Source organism: Anser anser (assembly GCF_964211835.1).
Source record: "Anser anser genome assembly, chromosome: 13".
In the NCBI taxonomy this organism is placed as follows: domain Eukaryota; kingdom Metazoa; phylum Chordata; class Aves; order Anseriformes; family Anatidae; genus Anser; species Anser anser.
In genome coordinates this window covers 14,204,388-14,227,783 of record NC_139734.1, presented here as the reverse complement: position 1 = coordinate 14,227,783, position 23,396 = coordinate 14,204,388, and the positions used below count along the sequence as shown (strand labels likewise).

The 23,396-nt window shown below is 39.6% G+C and overlaps 1 protein-coding gene across 10 annotated transcripts in view; it reads right to left on the bottom strand.

The window, feature by feature from the left end:
- The window catches only part of HTR2C (5-hydroxytryptamine receptor 2C), a 310,851-nt gene that overhangs the window by 30,078 nt on the left and 257,377 nt on the right, over positions 1-23,396 (bottom strand). For 6 of the 10 annotated variants that reach the window (XM_083797967.1, XM_083797968.1, XM_083797969.1 and 3 more), the window contains one exon: positions 9,299-9,935. In XM_083797967.1, the coding sequence (XP_083654093.1) occupies positions 9,299-9,686 (388 nt within the window). In that variant the 5' untranslated portion in view covers positions 9,687-9,935. Of the gene's footprint in view, positions 1-9,298; positions 9,936-16,811; positions 16,968-18,276; positions 18,482-23,396 lie in introns of all 10 variants that reach the window. The other 4 variants (XM_083797960.1, XM_083797963.1, XM_083797962.1 and 1 more) reach the window with 2 other exon arrangements.

The following is a 23,396-nucleotide window of genomic DNA, read 5'->3' as shown; positions in this document are numbered from 1 at the left end:
GAGACCCAGCACCACCAGAGCGCTCTGGGCTGGGATGCTTGCACAGCCATTGGCACCCTTGTGGTACAGCAGCTCTCTCTGATGTGCATCCCACTCTTGGGTGTGTACCCAGGGATTCTGTGATCCCCTCACTCTCTCCAGCAGGATGAAGTTTAATTAAATCTATAACGAGGTGATTCAAAGGGCGTGCAATCAATAAGCACTCTAGCAACCCAGAGAAAGCCGCTATGCAACCCTCTGTGTGACCGGGCCTCTTGATCAGTCACCAGAAACAGAAACCGTTGGATGTTTTTTGTGCTGTGTTCAGTCGTTGCTGGACTGCACAGCCCAGGCTCCATGCACAGCAGCGTTATCCCCAGCAGGTCAGAGGCTGAAGGCTCCAGTAACCCATAGTAGGCAAAGTAGCTGGTTACTTAACAGCAAGAGGTTAGGAGAAGCAAAAGAACATGCTTAAGAATGAGAAAAAAAAAATAATCTCTGGTGTTTCCTCCTAAAGCTGGCATGTGGGCAAGATCCTCTTGTCAATGGAAATGAACACAGGGAGGATAATAAAAAAATTTGCTGCCTACACTGAGAAGAAGGATGAAGGCAACACTGAACAATATGCAGGCAGCACAGAGCAGAGAAATAACAAGAAAGAGGCAGGTGGTTAAAAAACGTAATTAGTAATCATTCTGCCTCTGTATCTGACAGCAGAAATTGGTCTTCAGAATCCCATAAATTGACGCTCCACAATGTGGATTATAGGTGAGTTCAAATTTGCAACAGGGGCCTGGCACAAAATTTCCAGGCCCTACCCGCAGCACATAAGAAGAGCAGCATTCAAACTCTCTTAAAGCTGGCATTGATTTACATCAGGAAAGTCTTCTTGCTACATCACCCTGGTCCGGAGCTCAGCGGCGTGGGAAGGAAGATTAGAAACCTGAGGCCAGGGCTCCTCTGCTCTCCTGAACAATGAGGAAAGGCTCACTGTGTGCAAGCAAACCTGAGCAATGCTGAAGTGATGGGCCAGAGGCTTGCAGGGAGCAGTTGAAGGATGCACAAGTCAGCTCAAACTGGGAGCTTGGACGTAGCTGCCTTCGTTGCTATCAGAGACAGATGTGGTGATCTCCTGCCTTGGAGGATGGCACTTGCTGATCACAGAAATTGGGTTTGCGTTAACACAGGCTCCGGAGATTTGGCCAGTTTATAGCACATGCCTGCATTTATTTTCATTCAACATTGGAATAAACATAAGAACTTCTGAAGATTTTTGAAAAAATAGAGTTAAAATTAAACGAGTCCAAGACTGAAATTCTACTTCATAGATTGAAATACCTATCAATAGATTGATATGCCCTAGTGATTATATTAGTAGAAATGTTTTTAATTTTTGCACAACAGGTCACTGTGAAGCAGATAGAATGGGACTCAGACTCCCACATAATGAAAAAATATTTCACCAGCAATGAGAACAATCCTATTCCTCTTCCATCTTCCCAGGAGAAATGCTGTAGAAATGGATACACTTCTGCAGAGCTCTCAGTTTTGGCAACAAACCGTATTTCATTTAAAAAAAAAAAAAAATTGAGACAAAAGCATTCAGAGCAGCTTTAGCTGTCATGACACGCTCACTTGGGAAGCTATGCATTCTCCAGAGCAGACAGGATTCCTGAATACAGGGTTCAGCAGGCTGATTTGGGTATGACAACCTGGAGAGGCCCTTGCTGCCTGCTCTTATGCCATGCAGGGCATCAAGTCGTGCGCAGCACAACAGAGACCAGGCTCCCCCGCGCTACAGCGAAGCAGGAAGAGGAGAGAGGCAGCTTCCCCGAGTGAAGCATTCACTTCCAGAGCACGTAATGAATAACAGCATTCATTTTCAAACAGAAAGCACACAGAAGTACACCTTGTGCAACATAACCTTCATTCCTGTAACTGGAGTTAATGAAGCCTTGCCGAGAGCCCAGGAGGGACACTTGTGCATTCATTATAGCCGGTTATTAACAACCAGTTCACTTGTCCTACCTTGGGTAACAGATGGTAGCGCAGGCAAGATGGATATTAAAACATCACAGAGGCTGCGTGACAGTTATGGTTGGCTGCACCTATGCACTGTTGCCCCACAGTACTTGTCGTGACTTTGGCCCATACACATTGCACACAGCAGAGAGCACAGCCCAGGCTGGGGCTTGTCATGGTTGCACTCTGCTCACACAGGTTGGAGGAAAGACTGGAATCATCCTGCCAGACAAACACAGCAGGAATTGCAGACACAAGGAGCAGCCCACAATCCACCGCAAGGCTCATTCAGGATGGGGCCAAGGAACTGCTACATAAACTGCACAGGGGGAAGTTGGCCTTGCTCCCACCTTTCTTGTGGTGCACAGGATCTCTGAGGATACAGTTCAGACCGACGCTTGAGGTGCAGTACCAGCAAGCGCTGTCAGCTCCTCTCCCTTCTATTATTCTGAAATATATTCCTGGCTGTCACAGCTCGCTTGCCATGATAATGTTTCTTCTCACTACAAATATAGCAGATGCTGTTGCTGCAGCCTGCTCACAGTAAGGTCAGCTGAGGAAGGGAAACATTTCTCCTGAGAGAGAGAAAAGAGCTTCCACACAGAAGATTTAGAGTGGGTCCCACAAAATTATTTAGGAAGAATTTACAATGCAAGCCAAAGTTTTACTGAAATCTGAATTTTTATGGGGCTGGCTCCTATTATATTAAAAGTGACAGGCTTTCTAAATCTGCCTGTGAAGCTGCAGCATGCACAGAAAAAAACAGCTCAGTTACCAATTACCATCTGCCCAGAGAAGTGATGGCAGGTCGGACACTGAACAGTGTTATAATTTTATCTACTAGAAGAAAGCCATATCCTGCAGACGTTGTTTAGAAGTGATACAAGACTACTTTACAGAGGAGCTAGGATTACTTCTTGCTCTACTTAGTTTCAGGTTGAGAAGCTGTTCATAAGTCCAATCTAATCCAAAGTAATGTTTTAACATCATTTTAAACAATGTCCAAATAAAGAACAGTCATTCTGCAGGCAGCAAAGATTTCCTTTCCTTGTATTTGTACAATTTATTTATGAATTGTTTCTTTGCTTGACAGCCTTGTAACCAAAACCCTGAATCGTCTCAAAAGGATAAACTCAGCAGAAAGAAAGCCAAGATACAAGCTTGACCAGGAAACTTTTCAATTACTTTCCTTCCTAGGAAATTCGCTGTCAGTGCTGTGTGTCTTGTTTTACATAACACAGCAGCAGCTTGTCGTGGAGACATCGTGGTGGAGCTCCACAATGATGGAGACAACTCTTCTCCAGTTTTGTGGGATGCCCATTTTTTGATCTTTCTCTTCCTCGGCCTGATGGGACTAAAACTTGAAAGAGGCTTAGAAAGGAGCATTTAAAGAAGCCTCTTCAGTCAAATGAATGGGTGTTTACTCAGACAACGGAACAATCTGTACAGTCATTAACAGTGAGATGTTATTTCACTGAAAATAAAAACAAGTTTAAGTCTCTTCTTTCTCTATCGGGGGTAGCTGTGCCCACAAAAACACCTTTTGTCACTTAAATGCATCAATAAAAAAACACATCCAAATAATGAGAAAGAATAACAGAAGACAAGAATAAGTTAAATTCCTGTGACTATTTTTAAAAACAATTCAGCACTAATAAAAGCTGCAACAAAATGACTATGAAGTACTGTGGAACACTACCATCTTTATTTCAAAGTGCTTTGCCCTGCTCAGATGATGCCACTTTCCCCACTAGCCAGGCTTCCACTCTTTATTAAGTCCAATCAAAACTACAAACAAGATAAAAAGGCAAAAATAAGGTATGAATAATCTCTGATGAAATCAGAAATGAAATTAAGAAGAAATTAATGTGTATGGAACAAAGCCAGCCCTCGGTATATTGATTAAAAGCTAAAGGCTCCTACTGAAAATGTTTTGGGAAGATATTGATGCTAATACATGTGACCAAAGTCAAGCACTGCTCAGAAAGGGCATGTAGCATCACTCCCTCCTCTTGCCAGGTATTGTCCCCCTCTCCAGTCACAATCTCATTTGCTGATTTCAGCTCATCAGCTTTGACTCTCACTTGACCAGAAGCTATCAAGTTAAAGTTAAGTGGGGTCCTACTGCAGTTTCTAAACATGATCAAGAACAGTGTCATCACAAGAGTGCAATATTTTCAGGGTCTTTGGAAAATCCTACAAGTTAACATTTAGTGCCTCAAGATATTTTACAGTCAGGATACAGTATTCAACAGAGAGTATCCAAGAGGCTATTCAGTGTTTTTTTTTTCCCCACACTCTAACCAAAATTTAAACCTCGGGTAGCAAAAGGGAAGCTTTTACAAGGATTCAGGGCACAGCATACAGAGTTAGCTTTCCCAGCAGAAACACAGCTATGCCACAACTTAATCCCATTTGTCACATTAGGTAAACCAGCAATTGTTAACACAGAGAAAATTCAATAGCAGGATACTCAATATCTGAATTAAAGTTTATATATATATATATGATCTGGAAAGGGAGGGAACAATGAGGTAGAATGTTTTAGGATTTCACAGAATTATTGCCCTAGCTTCAGCTGACCCTATCAGTAGCAAAGCTGAGCATGGAGGAGCAGTCGATACCGGCAGTAATGTAGGCAGTTAGGCCAGCTGGGAAAGGAAAGGGCCCCCCCATCCTCCCCAGGGTGTGTGAATGTGCAGCCAGCGGACATGGCAAGAACTGATGGGATGTTTCTCCAGCACAGGGAGGTGCCAGGAGTAATGTGGCCCAGGGAGGACAACGTCAAAGCAGTACATCAAAGTGACCCGTTGGAGCCCAGGTCATGGACAAAGTGGTCAGGACCAGGTCTCAGATTCTTGATTTACCATTTTTCCAGACCACAAATGGATTTTGAACACAAATTGTTACATTAAGTAATAGGCTGATCTCACCAGTTTGACATGTCAGTCATAAGCCGATGACTAGATTAGAAAATAAATAGCTGGAACTAAGACAGGAATTTGTCAGCAGTGGGAGATTGTTAATTAATCCAAGAGTGCCACAGTCACTACTGCATACAGTAGTTTAACTCACAGCTCTAGTAGTTTAGAGTAGTTTAACTCTGCAGCAGTTTAACTCACAGCTATAAATACACTAAAATACACTAAAGGTAACATGGAAACATGACTTTTTATTTTACCTTCTCACTCTCTCTCTTAAATGAAGGTCAAAACAATGGCTATATTAACTCTTTGTGCCCTTTCCACACAGTATTTGGGTGCGGGCACCTATAGCTAGTTGACAGCAATAAATCCTAACCCATGCCTTGAGAGTTATTACTAGAAATCAGCAGGAAAAAAAAAAAAAACCACAAACACAGAAAAACAAAACTACCACAGTGTAGATGTTCCCTTCTCTTGCATCAGCACGTTGCTCCATGCTGCATCTTCAGAAAATGACAGGTATCATCAAGGCATTTGGTAAGCCCTGGTTCTGCTGAGGCTACTTGCATTACAAGCACTTTATGTACACTCTGTCTGTCCTCTCAGATACTGACTGCATCCAGTAACTTATTCAGTGACACCTTGTCCTTGTCTCACCTGATCAGGTCTCTCTGCAAGATGTTTGCTGCTAATAGTGAGTGCCACCACAAAAGGGCAGAACAGGGTCAGGCAAAATGAGATGGCAGAGCAAGCTGTTTGACTGGCAGCTGTTCTGCTTCCCCACTCCCTTCCTTTTGCAGAGGGAATACGCAGAGAAGTCTGCTGCAAGTGCTCAGCACATCTCTGTCACCACATAACAATGATGATAATTAGCAATAATAATGATAATCTGGGTGTAAAGCTGCTCCAGCAGTTGGTGCTAATGGATGCTGCATCTAATAGCAGCCTTCCTGAAAACTGTGTTGGGCCACCAGGGTTACATTGCTTTTTTTGAGTCTCAGAGAGAAGAGCGAAGCCTGGAAACCTGAAGTCTCAGATGAATGTGCTAGCCACTTGTTGGCCAAAACAGCAACTTGTTAGCATCTGTTAACATGTTGGTCTAGATTCATGAGAGCAAAGGAAGTTTAATACCTTCTGGAATTGCCAATACAAAGAGATGATGGGCGTTGTCTACTAAAAGTAATGAAGGAATGCAAGAGAAAGATCAGACCTACCTTTTCTTGCCAGTAGCCACTCCATATGATGCAAACCTATCATTGCTTTTTGCTAAAACACCCTAAGGAGCAGATCTCCATATGTTGTCAGAAGTTCCACTACTAGCAGAATAGCTGATACCCTCACAGGTCACACCAATATTTTTAGCTACATCTGAAATTTCTCCATTGAGATTAAACACAGTTTTAATTTCTCATTTACTCTTCCCGATGCATGTTTATTAATTAACAAAGTAATTTGTTTAATTCTTTAGGAATTACATGCCATGGAAAATGTTCTAAGTTGTCAAAAGCAAGTCATCTATTAGTCCAAGACATTTAAGAAAGACTAATTGATAAATATATCAGAGCACAGACTGATTGGTGAAAAATCCAGAATAATGTATCCTGCCATCACTTTCTTTGTAATAAGGTTCTGAAATTAACTGACAACTTGATTTTTACTTCTTAAAAACAAAACAAAACAAAAAACCCACACTCAAAACAGAAATCTTTGTGGATGGTGTCTATTCAATTTTCTGGTTATGCTTCAAGCAAAGTCTACTTCATTAATCTCATTAAATGAAAATTAAGGAAATGAACCCACTCTGCAAATTAGAATTTATCATTGGGACTCAGAGAGCTGATGTGGAAACTTAAAAGCAACTTAATCACTTGTCTATTTATTACATATATTTTTTAAGGTTACTTTCTGATTACATAAATTAAAAGTAACTTCTCCAAATCTGGAAGAGATCTATTGCACATACTTCTCCATACAGCAGCTTTTGAAGAGGCTAGTGCCACAGCGTATAGACTGTAGAGAATATACAGGTCAAAATACACAGAATAAAGATGACTGAACATTCGCAATTATGTCTCCAAGCCATGTCCTTAGCCATGAACCCCAGACACTCACAGAAGAATTCTGCTGAAATATGAATATCCCCTCTCCCTTCCCCTCCCTTAATCATTGGTATTGGTTTGTGTGCTACCATGGCAAACAACACAAAACCTATTAAAGTATTTGTAAAACTTTTCTTGACCTCTAGCATTTTGTAAGTGTGATAAAGTCCAACATCCTCCTGGCCACTGTGGTGTCTAAAGTGCTTACATGCTCCTGTAAGGAGGACCAACTTTCTAAAAGGTGTAACTCCGAGAAAACTAAGTTAAGAAGCTCTGTGTTCCACAAGAGACAGATTTTGTCCTCACAACCAGCACATGTAACAGCGGAGTGATACAACTTAGGACAGACTCAGGAATAAGTGGACAACCTGCAGAGCTTCACACGTTTCCCTGAGGCTCACTTCCACGCTTCACTTTCCCAAAACTTTAATTTCCTCCTCCCCACGCAAAGCCCGAACGTGGTAGCCCAGCAAGGGCTGCCCAGGCAGCCCAAGGGAGTGCTGCCAGTGACAAGCACGGTTCTGACAGTCCATGGCTCCTCTGAGGTAACAGCAGCTAGTCTCGTTTCTCACAGTATTTCCATAGCTTTTCCAAATTAAAACTTTGCAAAAATCTACCTAGTGTGGTGTGCCTGCAGAGAAGTGTTTAGGCCACCACCAGCTAATATTGATGCTCTGGTAGAAAAAAAAAAAAAAAAAGAAAGAATTGCAAATCCCCTTCAGATCAATGATATTTACTTGCCTATAAACATGTAGCATGCTTCATACCTTTAAATGACCTTAAGGAATCATTTTCGAGGAACAACAGAAAATCTATTTCCGTTAGTTTCCCAAGACTCAGAAGGTATGTATGTATGTGGATCACTTCCATAAATTTGCCTTTTCAGAGTCACTGGGTAACCCAGAATTTATGCAAGTGCAGGTCAGTCAAATAATTCAGTATTTATATGCTATCTTTCAATCTCCAGAGAACCAGAATAAAATGCTAAAAATAAAATACATGTGTTGTAATTTGCAGAAGATTTAGAGATGGAACTATTCTGACAGTCCAAAATAAAAGGCTTTATGCATAAGAACTCAATGGCTAGGTCTGTATCTAAATCACATATTGATTTAACTCACTGTAGACAGGTTATATAAGTTTTGGAATAATGTATGCTTGATCAATGTGTTTTAGAAATGAATCTCTGTCCAATTTAATCATTTAGGCAAGCGAAGAAGTCACATAAATATCCCTACATTTTACTTTATAGGACAGTAAACCAATTTCTAATCAAATCAGTAAGTAAACAGCATTATTTGTTTCCAAGAAATATCAATATTAAAATACCTTTCAAAGAAAATCTGAAAACAGACTTCAAAAATGATTAAATGCTATATATTAAATGGACACACACTATACTGATACATGTGTATACAAACATGATGATCAGATACAGAAACAAACGCAATATCCCTTTGTAATATCCACAAATAGGGAGTCCTAGGATTCAGAGTCTCAGACAGATAAGAGAGTTGGATGTGGTGGATGTTTTACACTTCTGAAATTCTAACAGTGGTCCTACACGGCACTGTTGCTCTAACACAGCGTAGGAAAAATGCCCCACTACGGAGCAAATGCACTGACCCTAATACAGGAGGGAAGGGTCACACAGCAACAATGAACACCTACACATGTATATCTCACAGTTTTAAAACAGAGAAAGTTGTTCTCAGGTTAGGGGGAAATTGAGGCACAGAAAGGCAAAATGACTCCCTGAAAGGCACAGTGCAAGCTCAGCTCAGGTAATAAATGCCAAGAACATTTGAGTGCCAAATCTACCAGTGCAAAACTCCTTTCTAAGTTATTGCTCAAATCCCACTGATGCCAGTGGGATTCAAGCTCAAGGACAGACTGACCTGACTTAGAGCTGGGTCAGCTACGACCACACACACAGCTTTCCCCAGAGCTCTTGGTTGCTAGCTAATTTGGGGACAGATCAATGGAGAAGGCAAAAAGCTGACTCAGTGCTGCAGCTTCTCAAGGTGGTCTCAGCAATAGAAACCAACACTGGTTTATTCATGGTTCATGGTTTATTCCAGCAGCAAGGAAACAACCACTGCTCCTGGCACTGCACTGCCCTCACCCAGCAGAGCCTGACCCTTAGCAGAGACCCGTGGCCAAGTCTACGCTGATACAGCTACCAGTGCATGACAAACTGGGCAAGGCAGATTGCTGCAGCCTCAGGGGTGCCCTGTGAAAGCATACAGCTGAAAAAGGAGGGAAGCCACTTACCGTACAGGACTGCAATGAGCGACACGGGCATGACCAGGATACCCACCAGCATGTCTGCCACTGCCAAGGACATCAGGAAGAAGTTTGTGGCGTTCTGCAATTTCTTCTCCAACGACACAGCCATAATTACCAGTATGTTCCCCCCAATGGTAAGCAGAATGATGACCAAGATCAAGAGGGCTGGCCAGTTCTTCTCTCTCACCGACATCCGAGAGACTTCGCCCTTCTCAGAGGCATTAAGAGGATCAGATGTAGGCAAACTCTGATTCAGAGTCAAATTGCTGCTTAAAGACCAAGCCATCAGACCACCATGCAAACTAAAATCCAGTGTAACAGACACTGTTGTCAAGCTGAGTAATATTCCAGTGCTACTTAAAGTGCTCATCATCTGGTACTGGTTAATCTGTCTCTTAACTCTGCCTCAGAGATGATCCCTTTTCCAAATTTTGGGTCCAAAGTAGATGCCGAACTTCACAAAACCTGAGCCAGAAAATCATTTGATCTTCCATTGTGAAACAAACCATACAGAAGTTAATGTGAAGCTCTTTCCTTGTATGAAGCGGAAGGTGACCACTGACCAGCAACCTTCAGGGAAAGTAGACTTCGCAATCTCCAGCTGGTTTCCAGGTCCACCATTCTGAAAAGGAAAGAAAAATTGCATCCTTCACTGAAATCAGTGTACAAAGCACCTTTTTTTATTCCCATGCAAGTGACATTCTTATTCTCTCTCTTCCTGCTGGCTAGGATGTTCTACAGACTGCAAGTAATTTATCTTATGGGTACAGACTATGCCTACAATCATGAGGGAGAGAGGAAGAGAATCACATCAGTGTGCTCTGGCTGGTTAAAAGCTGATTATCACTAATTAAATGTTTTGTGAAACCTGCAAAGGCAAATGTGAAGAGCAAAATATGTTTCAATTGATAGCCACTTCACAGATACTCTGCCGCTGTGTAAAATAGTAATTGCCTGAAATTCCAACCAATCCAGATAGCGCAGCCAAAGCACTGTGTAAACCATCACCTTAAACGGAAGTGTCAGAATATATTTTGCACATTTTGAGATAAATAACAGGTGTTGTAAAAACACTCAGATATAAGTGATTAACTCTCATAATAATAAAAAACATAGTTTGTGTTTTACTTTGAAATAAATGGTATATAAGACCCAATAAATATCAGGTAACAGCATACGATGCTATGTTGTCAATCTCTCCAAACAAGCAGATAACATAAGTGCATGGAAGAAAAAAGACAGACTTTCATAAGAGCTGAGCAGATATTTCTGCTCTTCTTCATTCTTTCCCGTGCTGCTGTGCCAGTCACTGGCAAACAGAGTCCCACCAGCCTGCCCAGCAGGAGTACTGCCCAGCAGGAAAGTACCAGCCACTTTGTCAGGCTGCAGGAGAGATTTCCTCAAGTATCTCACTTAATTTATGCTTCTTCACAAATTAGTTGACAGAAAAGGTAAGTCAGTTTATCTCTGCTGAGTGCCTGTGTAATACAGGCCAGTAAGCATCACACTGCTGCCTCTGGAGTTCATTAGCCTCATCCATTGACCTAATTCAGCAAATTAAACATATTCTTAACACCAGGTAAATACTTTACAGCCACTAACACTGAGGGGATGTATCCCCAGCCCTGGTTAAATCATATCCTCAGGAAAACAATTGTTTTGACTGCTAATACTGTAAAAATGATGAAAAAAGCAGCTTTGCTATTAATTTCCACCACATCAGAAGCAGGATCCTAACAACGGGAAGAACTGTGTAATGCACAGAATAGGACTAAAAGCACAGAAGAAGAGCTGCTAGGCCAACAAGAAAACATACACTGAATGGAAGAAGATCAGTAAGTAGAATAAAACATGTAATTTCTTTTCTCTCAACTTTTTGTGTAGTCCACAGCAAAAGAGCTATTATATCACTGCTAAATAAATAAACAAAAGCCAGATTTTAGCTCTTGAATACATTATTTTATAGACATGTGAGACAGCAGTTTGCTATTCAGGGATCAAAAGCTAAATGTAATTTATGGGATTACATTAGTTTTTATGTAAAATAAGAAGCACTTAGAGTCCTATAATAAAATGCTTAACATTCATGGAGGTTTTGGAAACTTACTAATGGGCTTTATGCAGAGAAACGTTTCTTAAATGAGCAGTGTGTACAACGAACCCAGATTTGCTTCTGCATTATAGTTAATTACTCCCGAAGGGTCTCTAAACCTCATATTTAGGAAGAAGTTTTGCACTATGTGCACAGAAAATAATTTTGCAGCTGCACATGCAGATGAATTAGCAAGTAGTCACTGGACCATTTCTTTTTCCAACTTCTTTAGTCTAAAATATAGTCTCCAGAAAGCTTCAAAATCCTTGAGTATTTTTTTTCAGAACCCAGCTCTCACTTTAAAATTCTGAACAAAATACCCTTTTTTTCCAAATCATCCTTCCGCAGCAAAGGAGTCACTGGCCAGCTTTGTGGCAACTCGGTTTCACTGTGCAGGCCACCCCTAGTAAAATCAGTGGGAATTTCTGGGTCTCCAAAAAGTCTCTGGCTCTTGGGCACTCCCAACCATGTCACACTAGTATTTTGGCAGGACAAGCAGAAAGTTCATGACCAAACTTGATGATATGGTCAGGACAGTGGGACACTGAGCTTTGGTCTCACTTCTTCCTGAGCAAGAAGTTTTGGAGAAGGCAGCACTGTCACAGCTCTCAGTGTGGTGTCAATGAGCTCGATGCTCCTGGCAAGTGTTAGCGGGGTTTGGCAGAAAAGCATAGGCAGGGAAATGCCTTAACTCTACGTAAGATAAGATTTCTGAATTTAAAATGTCTAATGTTATAGATGCTCAGGGCTGAAGTCTGAATGGTCAGTAGGGTCAGTCTCTCATGTATTTCACAAATGTATTCGCAATAATATTTTCTTCCATTAGCGATGCTACATCACAGCAAGAGTTTCATGTATAGGTAGTAAGGAGTTAAAAATCAGTAGGCAGAACCATCATTTAGTTATTCATCAGCTATGTTATTAAAAATTAAATGTATACTATTTGGCTACTAATGTGCCGAAAGGACAGAGTTCAAAAATTATAACAGTCACCAAATAGATTTTACTTGAATTAAATTATTCTCAGGAGAAAACCTGTTCCTTATCAGGAAGATCTAAGAAAAGGAGACTTCAAAACTCATTTGCTTGTTCTAAACAAGCAGTTTATCAAATACACACAGAGACAGACCCTCAGTGAAATGCTTTCTATACAAAGTGAGTTCTGCAAATCCAGTACACACTAACTTCTCAGCAAGAAAACTGCTTTTTCTGAAAATTAAGATTTTTCAATAATCCTCCCCCACACACACACTCCTCTCAGTAATTAAAAATGTACACGTTTTACATGCAAGAATAAAATCATGCTTTGATATTCAGAACGTAAATTTTTGGAATTAGGACTATAATGATAAAAATGAATCTTAGAATCCAAATTTCATCTTTTCTATTAAAATGAATTATGAATTCTTTTAAAAGTTGATCCATTCACCTATTATTTGGAGGGATCCATGACGAGAATCATTACTATTTTTTGTGCCAATACAGAATTAGCAAAATAGGAGAAAATCATGAAGACACCTAAAAAAGCATATTTCCAGGTGCACTTATACTATCTGATGTGCAATACTTGGAATAATCTATACATACGTGGAAGAGGTGTAGAAAAGAAGCAATGACACTAGCAGGAGTTCTGCCTTATCCTATAGTCCCCATATTTCCAGCTGACGCGAATGGAAGACTTTGACATGGCTCCGTATGTTACCTTGTCCCCGTCAGTGCTCAGAAATGAGGTGCCAGCCCTTGCTCCCCCTGCCAGCCACCCCTGGGTGCAACCAGGTCACCCCGCCCTGGGAAATGGAGGAAGGAAGAACCATGCTTTCAATGGCAGAAACAAATTCTCGGACCAGAGCAACATCGCCTCTCACTGTGACTTTCCCTAAACTGAGCCATCACCAGATCTAGCACAAAACGTGTCAGATCTTCACCTCTTACCTTGCCATAAGCAGAAAGAAAAATATTAAATGGAAAACAGGTGAATTCTAAGTCTTAGCACATTTTTAAGAAAAACCCTCTGCTAGCATCCATATCCTTATCAAGTCTTATCGATCCCCCTTTTTTCTATGTTGCCTTTATTTATTGTTTCATTTTCAGATTTTCTGGCTGCAGAATTATTGTTATTCATTCCAAAATAATATCAAGTTCTCTAGTAGCCAGAATACCCAGAGAGAACATCAGGATAATGAGGGTTTTCAAAAGTGGTATAGATTTTATCCAAGGCTACAATGGTTAAAATAAATAAAAAAAATCTTTCTCAGCAGCCTTAAATGAAGCATTTTACCTATATTCATTTTAACTAGTGATATGTGGAAATTTGACTACAGCAATTTTAAAAATTGGGCTCCACCTTCAGAATTGACCACCTTATTGGTTTATTGGTACTTTTTTTTTTTTTTTAAGCAAGGATTCTGGCTAGAAATCGAATCATTAACTTTCTTTTTCATTGCACCCCTTGGTCTCCACAAGTTAAAACTTTATGACTAATTCCTTCAGCTACAACCTTCTAAGCACATTACTGTAGTATAAAAATAATTCACGTTTTATTCATGAATTCTATATATATTTAAGGAACATCTCCATAATTTTAAAATAAAACCTGCCTAACACAGATTTTTTTAATAGCTAACTTTAAAACACATATGCTAAATTTTGTGGTCAATCATCAATTTCAGTTCAATCTAGTACTGACAGTCCTAGGATGATAATTTAAATATTGAGCAAAGCTGAATTCTCATTTATTCTTCTCTTGCATTTTGATAGAGGTGAGTAATGAGTAATTTGGGCAGTTTTTTCTTTCTTTCAGTCTTTAAATCCAGTTTAGAATAAACTGAAGCTAAAAAGTTTTTGTTTCCCTACTATCAAAAAGACATGAATTATTTAAAATAAGAGTTGGATATGCTGAAGCTTCCAGATACCCCAGAAAGTTAAATCAAAAGGAAACAAACGCTATGGCAGTTCCTAAGTCTGTAGTGGTAGGGCACTGGGGGGGAGGTTCGCTCACCTTCGGGAGTGTTTACCACTATTACTCTGTCACTAAAAGGAAGAAATAGAAAACAAAAATCCAACTTTGTTGGAATAAAAAGGATTTTTTTTTCTTTGAATTAAAAGCATTCATCTTTAGCTGTTTTACCATTCCAAGCTCTTTTTTATTTTTTTTTTTTCCCTGAAGAAGATCAGCTGCCTGCTGGGAAACTCGAGGCGTTCACCAGCCCCCAGCCAACACCCTGCCTTGTCTGGACAGACCATGGAGCTCCTCAGCAACCATATATCATATATACTCAAATTCTCTGGGACTCACAGCTTGATTGTTAACAATACACATTTGAAATCAGGTAGGAAATCAAAGATTTAGCCTAAAAAAAGAACCAGCAGTCTCATGAAGACTCAGAGAGGAGAATAATACATTAATTCATAGGAAGCCTTGTGGTAAAAAACAGAAGTACTTAATGATCAAAAGCCATGACTTTCACCAGTTTTCTCCCCACAAGGAAAAATAAGCATTGTCCAGGGGGTTATCAACAGCAAAAAGACCATGTGTGAGCCAAAGAGATTTTTTTTCTCCTAACACTATAGCAGTATGTAATTCTCTGAGCCTCATTCATGTTTCATTGGTTAAGTAGATGAAAGTCCGCAAATTGTTAAAGATCAAACGTGTTTTTAAACTGAAAGTTTTTCTTCAGCCTTAGCGCTGATGGTAGATCTCCATAAGGTTAAAAATAAAACTAAAGTTGATTAAACTGAGCTGCAAGTACTGCAGTTTTTGACAGGAAAACAGCTGCAGGTAGTTCACAGCTATCTGAGCCAGACAGTCAACCGATATAAGTTGTTATAGCTCCATAAAGACCTTTACAAAATGGCAAATAATTTAAAATAATATAGCAGGTTGCACAGTTTAGGCTCAAGAAGGCAGACTTAAGACTTTGTTCTTCACCCTTAATTCCGTATTTCCTACTATTTGCATCTTTACCTATTTTTTTTTTAAGCAATACTAAATTCATTTTCATTTGAACAGAATTCTGTATGTTAGGCATTTGCAACTAACCTTTCTCCTTTTTGTAGCAGCCCAAAAACTTGTAACTATTTGTGAGAGTGCAGCAAGAAAATCAAAACCTAATGATTATTCTGCAGATACCCACTTCGAAATGAACTGAAGATGAAGTCCAAGGAAGTGCTTATGCCTAATTTTAAGTATTTAAATACTTTCCAGAGCCGCTCTTGAACTGGGGACCATATTACTAGCACTCCTGATTAACATATGGACTCTCTTTCCAAAGAAGTATATGATACTCCCTTTGCAGTTTTGCAAGAAATTCTGGAATTTTTCCCAGTAGGTTGTGGGGGATAAATCAGTATAATAAAAAAACAAAACACATTAACAAAACCTTAGGGAAATTTCCTCAAACATAGTTTTTTACCACTGTTTTTTAATCCCAACAGAGAAAATAACTATTCAATTACTTGCAAACTAAAAAAGAATATATATATATATTTCACAGCAAGAGGAAAATAGATTTTCTTAGATGCAAGTTCAAGTAATTATATTTTTAGGGTCATAATAGTGAATCACTACCATTCTGTCCAAGACCAAATAACATTACTTTCTTTCTCTGTGTGTTTCCTCATACTGAGTCAGGAAGTTATTCGTTACTTTTCAAGACACTTCAAGAAAATACAAGTACACAAAAGACAACTTAATCTACCCTTTGGCAGTAAGACTAGCATCCTTATTTTTTATTTTCCCTTGGTAGAAGAGCAGCTGATAGCTCCACGAGAAGATGTAGATACTCTGCCACTCCCTGCGATGACAAGTTTGCTATCTTGGCTCAGACATGAAGAAATATTACAACAGAATAAATCTGAGTCTCATTGCATATTGTCGTAGCTTAATGGAATGACTATACTGTAGTTTCACATTTTCTACATGTAGATATAATATGAAACTCCTTCCCCCCTGCCTCCTTGTTATTATTATTATTTTTTTTTTTAAACAAATGTCCCCATATGTTGAAATTCACCTTTGTACCAGATGAATATCCCTCAATCTTCTGTGTAGGTATATTATTGGGTGGGATGTTTACCTGCCACTGTGTATGGATTTAACCTTGAATTAAAATTTGGATTTTGCCTCCTTCTTATAGATAAATGACTGAAAGCATTCAATCCCGGCACTGAAAGGTCAACAGTTACTACAAGCATTACGTGTGAACAGCCCCAGACTGTATTTGCTCCATGGCACAGGAAGATTTAAGTCTGCAGAAGCCCCAGGCAGCTCTGGTGGCTGCAGAGACCACCCAACCCCTTCTCTCACTACTGTAGTAACACTCTCTGTCCCTTTTTAACTCATATGGACAATGCGGTAAACTTCAAAGGTAACATTGGTGAAAAATCTTTGGAGATAGTTTTATTTACCTCCAGCTTTTCAGGGTTGCTGTCATAAAGTACTGTTAAGCTGCTTTCTATGCTGGTTTCACAATAAAATCTTTTCTCTCCTCTTTTAAAAAGCTTTGCATGGCAGCTCTTTGCTAACAACATGAAGTCTGGAAATGAGCGTTTTTAATGTGTGACCTGAAATAAATAAAATATATATATAAATAATAATATTAATAATAAAAAAACAGCACAACAACCCCCCCACATTTTGGCTTTCTGTAGGCAATATGTCCAGCTAACCTTTTGCTGTTCTAAAACCAGGCCAATTTAAAAAACAAAGACCCCACACTTTTAAGCAGTTTTTGCAGCACAGCACTCTATCCTCATGTGTGGTTAAATATATTCATAATTCTAAGCTACCTTACACAAGGCAATCATTACCCGTATGTACGTACATACAGCAATGCACACTTAAATATATACAAGCATATATATTTCTAAAAAAAAAAGATCATGAAGTGATTTATTTTCAAATGATATTTTTGAGGGAATCTTGTACTCAATAAAAATGAAACTGACAACCTTAAGTTATTGTGTATTTTGCAATAGCGAGCAGCAGTCAATCTGGAAAGGAAGAGCACGAGTATTCACAAGGCCAGACCATGAGTCATGTCATGAACAAACACACACCATTAAATAAAACATGCCCATTTTTAGGAGAATAGTGATGACTCATCTATTACTTAATAAGACCGATTTCTTAATCAAGCAAGAAATCGTTTGATGTTGCATTTATAGCTTTCTTTCACTCCAAATCTTTGTGCTTTCTGAAATCATGCCAGTTTTGTAACACCAGTAATCTAACTACGAAATTGGGATTTATCATGCAATGACCTGAGGCACACTCTGCACCACATGTTGTGCATGATCTAGGGAGAATCTCCCATTTGCTTTTGGACATGAACCTTGGGCTCAGTCAGCTTCAACTGTTGTGCCCGTGTGTGCAGCCTGGCAAGTCAGCGAGAGATTGCTGCTCCTCATGGGGCTTCACACGGCTGAAATCACTTCTCCGTTTAACTGATTTTCCCAAAAAGTGCATGAACCTGCAGAACCCTCAAATTCAAAGCTCTGAGAGGTGTTTATTTTAAGTTGTGAGATGTTTAACAGAGGTCTCCCACCTTATTCAGTGGTGCGTTATTAATACTGAACACCCCTCCCTGTTGTCAGTGCTGCCTGCGCTTCTTTAAGAAATCACAGTATCAGATAAGCAAGGCAAAAGATATATATAGCAAATCATGTCCCTAACAAACTGGAAAACTGCTCAGGGCATTGACTATAACAGTGTAATCAAGCGTTTTCATTTATCTGTACAATGTTAGAGAAGGATTTATTGAAAGGTTGATGAGCTACTTGACAGATATGTATCCTGTACATAACAACAACTGAAGTAAGAACATCTATGTAGCAAACGTTGCTATTCATAGCAAAAATAGCCAGAGGATACCTCTTTATGGCTGATGCTGGCAGCGATTCGAACCTAGCTCTCTGCGACATACAGGCCTCTTATCAAAGCTCATGTCTTCCACGAGGAAGAGACAGCTTCCTCTTGTGCCCGTTGCTGGATGTGAACATGCCTCACTCCTCAAGCACTGACTGGAGCCTGGGTCTCATTTCAAACATGTTAATTATAACTGAGGTTCATATTCACCCTTAAAGAAGCAGATGGAAAATAAAAGCTAGCTCTGGTTCCACTACTGCACATTATTTATTTATTTATTTTAAAGTCCTATGGAGATGTTCTGCTGCCTTCCCCCGCAGAGAAGGCCCATGATCTGTCAGATGTATTTTTCCTTTTATTCAGGTTTTACGGGCTCTCATATGGCTATTTAAAATACAAGGAATACGTTAGGTCCTAGGAATGTTAGAGGAAAAACACTGATAAAAAGTTAAATAACTCCTCAAAAAAAACTCACCACAAAACACAAGAGAACAGAAACAAGCAACCACACACACAAAACAGAAAACCACCCAAAGAACACTGCAAAAATACAACTTTTTTTTTCCTTTTTAGAGTTTTTTTTCTTTTTTTTTTTTTTCCTGGCGAACTGATCCATATGGACCTGAAAGGCGATGACAAAGTACAACTTCAGAAAACTTCAGAAAGACGGCACTTTTCTGATCTAAATATACCACAGCCATGTATTTTGGTAAACAAGTACTAAGGGAAACCCTAAAGTAGGTAGAAAGGATAACTCTTAATGACACACATAAAAAAAAAGGCAAAGAACAACAAATATCAGACAGAAACAGCTAAAAGAATTGGTCTGAGTGATGCCTTCACTTAAAGATAGAAAACGATCCATGCAATTATAAACCTCTTAGGTTGACCTGAACAGATCAGATTCAGAACAGAACAGATTCAAAAGGAAAATTAAAGACAGGAAGATACACGGAAAGTGCTATAAAATGCAATATGAGTCTCCCAGATGTACTCTGTAATGGTCTGACATGATATCTTGGGACTTGGTTTGTTTGTTCTTTAATATCCTGTTTTCGAGGGAAAAAAAAAAGAAAAAAAGAAAAGAAAAAAATATATCAGATCTAATTTACATGGACTTCATTAAACCATTTGATATGGTGTCATCAGGGAAATCACTAGGTAAACTCCAGAGAAAAAGGCTAACATCACGATTCTGAAACTGCCATAGAGGTGAAAATGGATTAGGTTGAAAAACTAAACTCTTACTTGGAAGCAAGTCGCTTGCTGAGATTGGCAAGGCTTGATCTTGATAGTCATTTCATTTTGATTTTTTTGTTTTGTTTTGGTTTTTTAAATGAGAACAGAACGAAGCATTTACTTTGGGAATTAAATGTTCCAATGATTCAAAACCGGGAAGTATCATTCACATTGGGCTGGAACATCACACATGAGAGGCTGAGTAACTTGAGGACTGAACCAATCACATAACTAACAATGAAATGTGATAATACAAACAATAACAGAATTTGGATATAAACTAGGATTTTATCAGTAGGAAACAAAGAGAAGAGCTACTTTGGTCTCTGAGCCACAAGTCAGTGCAAAAGGGACACGGAAGAGAAAAATATAATCTGATATATACACGCCAAGAAAGAGATTTCTTGTAAGGATAAGGCAGAATTAATGCCATTGGCACAAGTCACTGTTAAGTCATAATACTCTCATTTTTATTGCCTAATCCTCTATTTTCAAGAAAGATGATTCAAACAGGAACAATGCTAACAGAATAGCCTTCGGCAGTGAATGTTCATGGGCAGGAGCATCCTGCCTGTTAACCAGCTCCAGACAGCAGGACATGGATGGGTCGCACCATCCATGTTTTGGGCGTACTTGGCAAGGTTTTGGTAGCAGGAGGGGCTACAGGGGCGGCCTTGTGAGCAGAGCCAAGCAGCTGCCCCGTGTCAGATCAGAGCCAGTCTCAGCCAGCTCCAAAAGGGACCCACCGCTGGCCAGAGCCAATCCATGAGTGATGTTGATTGTGGCTCTGGGAGAGCAGATTTAAGGAAGAGAAAAAACTGCCGTGCAACGGCAGCTGGGAGAGAGAACCAGCCCTGCAGACACCAAGCTCAGAGGCTGGGCAAAGGGAGTGTGGTTGGGCTGAACTCTTACATGGGTAGAGCTAGACAAAAGAGTAATCTTAGGTGAAAGACTAAAAGGCTCAGCTTGTTTAACCTGGCCAAGTAGTTTACGAGGAGACAACACATGGCGCCTGCAGCGAAGTGGGACTGACCATCACCACTGTTCTTTGTCTCCATTGTGTTTCTTTCTGTAGGCTCCACTGAGGCAGGATCACAGCCACAACCCTTGCTTTGAAGAAAAGCGACTTTACTGATACAAGCAAGGTTGTAATATCTCAGCAATGCCTCTCATAATACTTCTGAATTCCAAGTATTCTTCCTGCCTTTCCTGGTAAGTTCTGTGTTTGCACTAAAGTACATTATCTGCTTCAGCTACACCAATCATCTAAATGACAGCACCTAAATGATTAGTTCAAATTGGTGTAGCAATTTGCTTTCACCCTCTCTTCCTCACACCTACACCATTAAACCTCTTGCCCTGGTGCTGTCCACCAGCATTTGTGCCTCTCCGCCCCCACCTGCAGCACCACAGGGTGATAGCTAGGGTTGTCCCCCTGGGCTGTCCCCTGCAGCCCTGCTCTCCTACTGGCACTTAACCCGACTAGCCCCATGGAGGCCGACCCACAGATACAGCCCAAAGAGGCCATCAGCTCTTCTCGCTCGGACCAGCTTTCCTCTCCAAATCCAAGATCCCAAACCCCACGTTTCACACATTTTACATTCTCCCTTCTTCTTTTTCTCTCTGATCAGGTACATCCTGACACATGTTTGCGGTTGTCTTGTAAGCCTGCATTCCTTTGTCAACACTGAATAGAGTCAATGTAATACTTTTTCATTATTATGATTTCTTTTAACAGCATGGCTTTTTGATTAAATCCCATTTGCTAGACTTTTAAAAATTTTATTAGTTTGATTTTTTAAACAGTACCTTTTTAGTTGCTTATTTTCCAGGTTCTTTCAGGTGAGGGAAAGAAAAAGTGGACAGAAATTGAAATGTTTGATCAGGTTTATGTTTACTAATACAAGAAAAAAAATCCAACTATTAAAAATCTTAAATGGCTTTTTTTCCCCCATATTGTGCTGGGCAAAAAACACTCCTGCATTTACTACATTTGCTACTGATTTGCTTAATACAATGGTATAAAATTAAGCTTTTTCCTATTTTGCTTATTGTTATCTAACTTCAGTTAATGTCCTACTATTTCATACTCGTAACTCACTTGTAATTATACTTAGACTGATGTAGCAACTCCATTAGCAACTGTAGTTTTTTTTCCCCCCTTAATTCCCTTTCATCTTTTTAAGAAATGTTAACATCAAGTGTTTTTCTGTACATTCTCCTGCTCTAAAAGCAAACAATCAACTACTTTCTATGCTGACTGATTCCTGCCATGAGTGGCCACTTTAATCTGTATGCCTTATTTCCTAATAACAGCTAAGTTTTTCCTTGTGCTACTGCTCACGGTCTAAGTCAGGGACAGATTCTGAGCTCTTACACTGAAGTGAATCACAAATATTTTCAATTAGACAAGAAGGCCCAATCAACTCTCGTGTCAGATAGACTTCAGTATAGTCACTCTTGACTTGTACTAGAAAATAGGCCAATTGCGTTGAAACATCTTCAATGAGATTAGAAGCAGGCTCTTTATTTAGGGAAATCATTTAATTTTTAAAGCATTTGACAATTTTAATAGACATCATCTATGAATGAGTCAGGGTGTGTAATATGCCTGAAGCTAGAAGAAAAAGGCTCATTAACTTTGAGAAAATAGACAGATGGGCACATTGGGGTAGAGCTCTGACAGCTCCTGAATTATGTAAGAAGTGAAGAGCGAGGAGTCGGATGCCACGTGCATGTGTGCAGGAGTCATTTCCATGGGAGCAAATTGCAGTGACACAAACAATCATTTATGACATCAGTAAATGAGTCAGGAAAAATGAAGGGAAGAAGACAAAACATAATGGAAAATACTTCAGATTCCAGCATGACGTGAAAGGCAAAGGAGGTCTATAATAGCACAATTTGGATTAACCTGGTTCTCTTTATGAGCATACGTATGAAACAAGGATTTTGTATGGTTCGTATTCTATCACAAATATGGTGCATAAAGCATTCTCGAACTGCAGCAAAGAAAGCAGTCCTAAAGTGTCTGGAGCTGCAAATGGCTAACAAACGCTTGGCTGCCTTTAACAAATTGGTTAGGACTGGAGCAAAGAAAATGAAAATAGGAGGGAAGATGTGGATAACACCAGGAACACAGCGACTGAGAAAATGGGAAGGTTAAAGACTGACGCTCTAAGTGTAATGTGAAGACAACCTTTGACCTCAATGACAGTCTGTGGAAAAAAAAAAAAGAGTATTTAGAAGTGAAGGGAAAGAGGTAATTAGAAGTGATATCATTCGAACAGCATTCAAAGCAGCCATTTTCTTTTTTAATAGAATATTTTTTCTATGTTTACCTAACATTTAGGTGAAATTTGACAGGTACATCAGCACTGTTTTCCAGTCAGTCTGTGAAAGACTGCTGTACTTTGGCCAGTGAATAATACTGAAAACCAAAGGCAGACATCACTGTGTAAGTGACTGATGCAGGGAGACCAATCTCTCCTTACACAGGCTGTGCTAACCTAAGTATCTGAGGGAGGTGGTCAAATGCATTTTAATAAACTTGACTGAAGAAAAATAATGAAACTATCAAAACAATTGATATATGAATCAAGTAGTGTCAGCATTTTAATCTCTAGAACAAAGGCAACTGAACTCTAATGGAGTTGATTTTCTCTTGAAAGTGATTACTAAATTGCTTTCACTTTGTCAGCAAGGTAATATCTATGTGAACAGCTCAGAGTTAAGGAAGTAACAAACCGTCAATTGTCAAGTGGGGAAAAACATTTTTTTCCCCTGGGTAAAGCACATTTGAAAAAGAAACAATTCTAGCAGAAGCCAGGATACTCTGGTAAAAGCAAGTCCTTCACGAGAAGGAAATCCTCCAGCAGGAACAACAC